Source organism: Rhincodon typus, chromosome 4, assembly GCF_021869965.1.
Source record: "Rhincodon typus isolate 14 chromosome 4, sRhiTyp1.1, whole genome shotgun sequence".
In the NCBI taxonomy this organism is placed as follows: domain Eukaryota; kingdom Metazoa; phylum Chordata; class Chondrichthyes; order Orectolobiformes; family Rhincodontidae; genus Rhincodon; species Rhincodon typus.
Window position 1 is genome coordinate 81,595,026 of NC_063335.1, and position 1,929 is coordinate 81,596,954.

At 48.1% G+C, this 1,929-nt stretch overlaps 1 protein-coding gene across 1 annotated transcript in view; it reads left to right on the forward strand.

The window, feature by feature from the left end:
• The first annotated feature begins 1,288 nt into the window (after positions 1 to 1,288).
• The window catches only part of LOC109911129 (receptor-interacting serine-threonine kinase 2), an 87,662-nt gene continuing 87,021 nt past the window's right edge, over positions 1,289 to 1,929 (forward strand). The window contains exon 1 of the mRNA XM_048596144.1: positions 1,289 to 1,351. Within this exon, the coding sequence (XP_048452101.1) occupies positions 1,289 to 1,351 (63 nt within the window). The remainder of the gene's footprint in view (positions 1,352 to 1,929) is intronic.

A 1,929-nucleotide genomic window follows, 5' to 3' on the forward strand; every position in this document is an offset into this window, starting at 1 on the left:
CCTTTCCAACATTTCATTTTATCTTCCTCCCACTATGTCTAGGTATAGGTCTGATATCTGGGGCTGGGTGGAGGGAGACTGCTGGCTTGATTCTGTAGTGCTGTTAATGACTTTGGTGGGTGTGTACAGGAGGTGTTTTTTTCCCAGGGCACCCAGATCTGCTGCAAATATCCTAGACAGGCATAGCTGCGCCCACCTCAGTTTGAGCTGTGGGAGACGATGGGGGTCACTAGCAGAGGGCTGGATGTGTGACAGGACCCAGCTGGAGAGTGTCCTGAGAAGAAGCTGAGACAAAGGATGCCTGTTGGTCATGTCTCTTCTCAGTGAGTGCCTGCTGCCATCACCTTATGTCCCTGAGAGAAAGGAACAGTTGGGTTGAGATTTAAATGGTTCGTGCCTCAGTTGCATTCTCATTGAAGGTAAACATCAATGGCTGGGTTGATAGAATGCAGTTCAGAGTCTGTGTTTGGCAGCCATGGAGTGTTCTGTTGGTCTGGTATCTCCAAGGCGACAGTCCTATTTTCGATGGATGCAGCTAAGAGTTTGCATGACAGATGCACCACAGTAATGTGAACATGGACAGACTCCGCGATCTCTCACTTCAGCCTCTTGAGGGCCTCTGTCACAGCTGCCTGATGTTTTCTTGCCTCTCTCTGCAGGTTGAGCAGGTCAGTAGTGACTGTGTCTAGAGGCATTCCATCCACAAGGGGCCTGAGTTCCAGCAGTCCTCTGAGAGTCACAGGCTTCGAGGATTTCTTCCTGCACAAAGTGCGGACATGTGTCAGTGACATGCTTAGCGGATCATGCCCTTGAGCCGAAGCTAGCTGATCCACCCTCTGAGGTGACTGGCTCTGTGCAGGTGGAGGGTGGAAGTAAAAGTCATGCCAGTACAATCTGTGAGTGCTCAAAGTTTTCCTCCTCAGAGCTGGTGTTAGCACAGAGGGACGCAGGTTGTAGCCATTTGTAGACCTGGTTCAGGGTGGTGCTACTGCCTGCAAAGGGAAGTAATGAGGTGAAGATGCAGAATAGCTCATGCAACGCATGTGTTTGCCTCCATTCTCATCTGAGAAGAGCAGAGTGCAATGTGGATCACTGGATTGCTGGCCAATTTGTGTCTCCCATCACCACCCAAATGTCTTCCAACACAATGGCTCATTCTGCATGGGGGACAGACCACATTTCATTGACCCCTGCCCGAGTCCAAGCCCACCTGTAATAATGGTCCTCTTGGCCTGGTTATGGGCCAGTTCTTTTTCCTGCAATGAAAAAATGAGATGGATTGAGTACGATGCAAGAGCAGTTTGTGAGCATGCATAACAATGCAAAAAGAGGAGGCATCCCCAGTGAGCAAGTAAGGAATACTGTGAGCGTGCAGAGAAATTTGCTTGAGGGAGATAAAGTGGGTGTGAGACCATGAATTCAGATGATACAGAATGCTACTGTGGCTCGTAGGCTATGACCATTTTGAGTCATAGAGTCATTGAGATATACAGCACGGAAACAGGCCATACGGTCCAACTTGTCCATGCTGACCAGATATCCTATATAAATCTAATCCTATTTGCCAGTATTTGGCCCATATCCTTCTAAACTCTTTTTATTCATATACCCATCCAGATGCCTTTTAAATGTTGTAATTGTACCTGCCTCCACCACTTCCACTGGCAGTTCATTCCATACACGCACCATCATCTGTGTGAAAAAGATTCCCCTTAGGTCCCTTTTATATCTTTCCCCTCTCACTATGTCCTCTACTTTTGGGCTCCCCACCCTGGGGAAAAGACCTTGCCTATTTACCCCATCCATGACCCTCATGATTTTACAAACCTTTATAAGGTCAACCCTCAGTCTCTGACACTCCCTATAGCTCAAACCCTCCAACTCTGGCAAATCTTTCACAACATCCTTCCTATAGCAGGGAGATCAGAA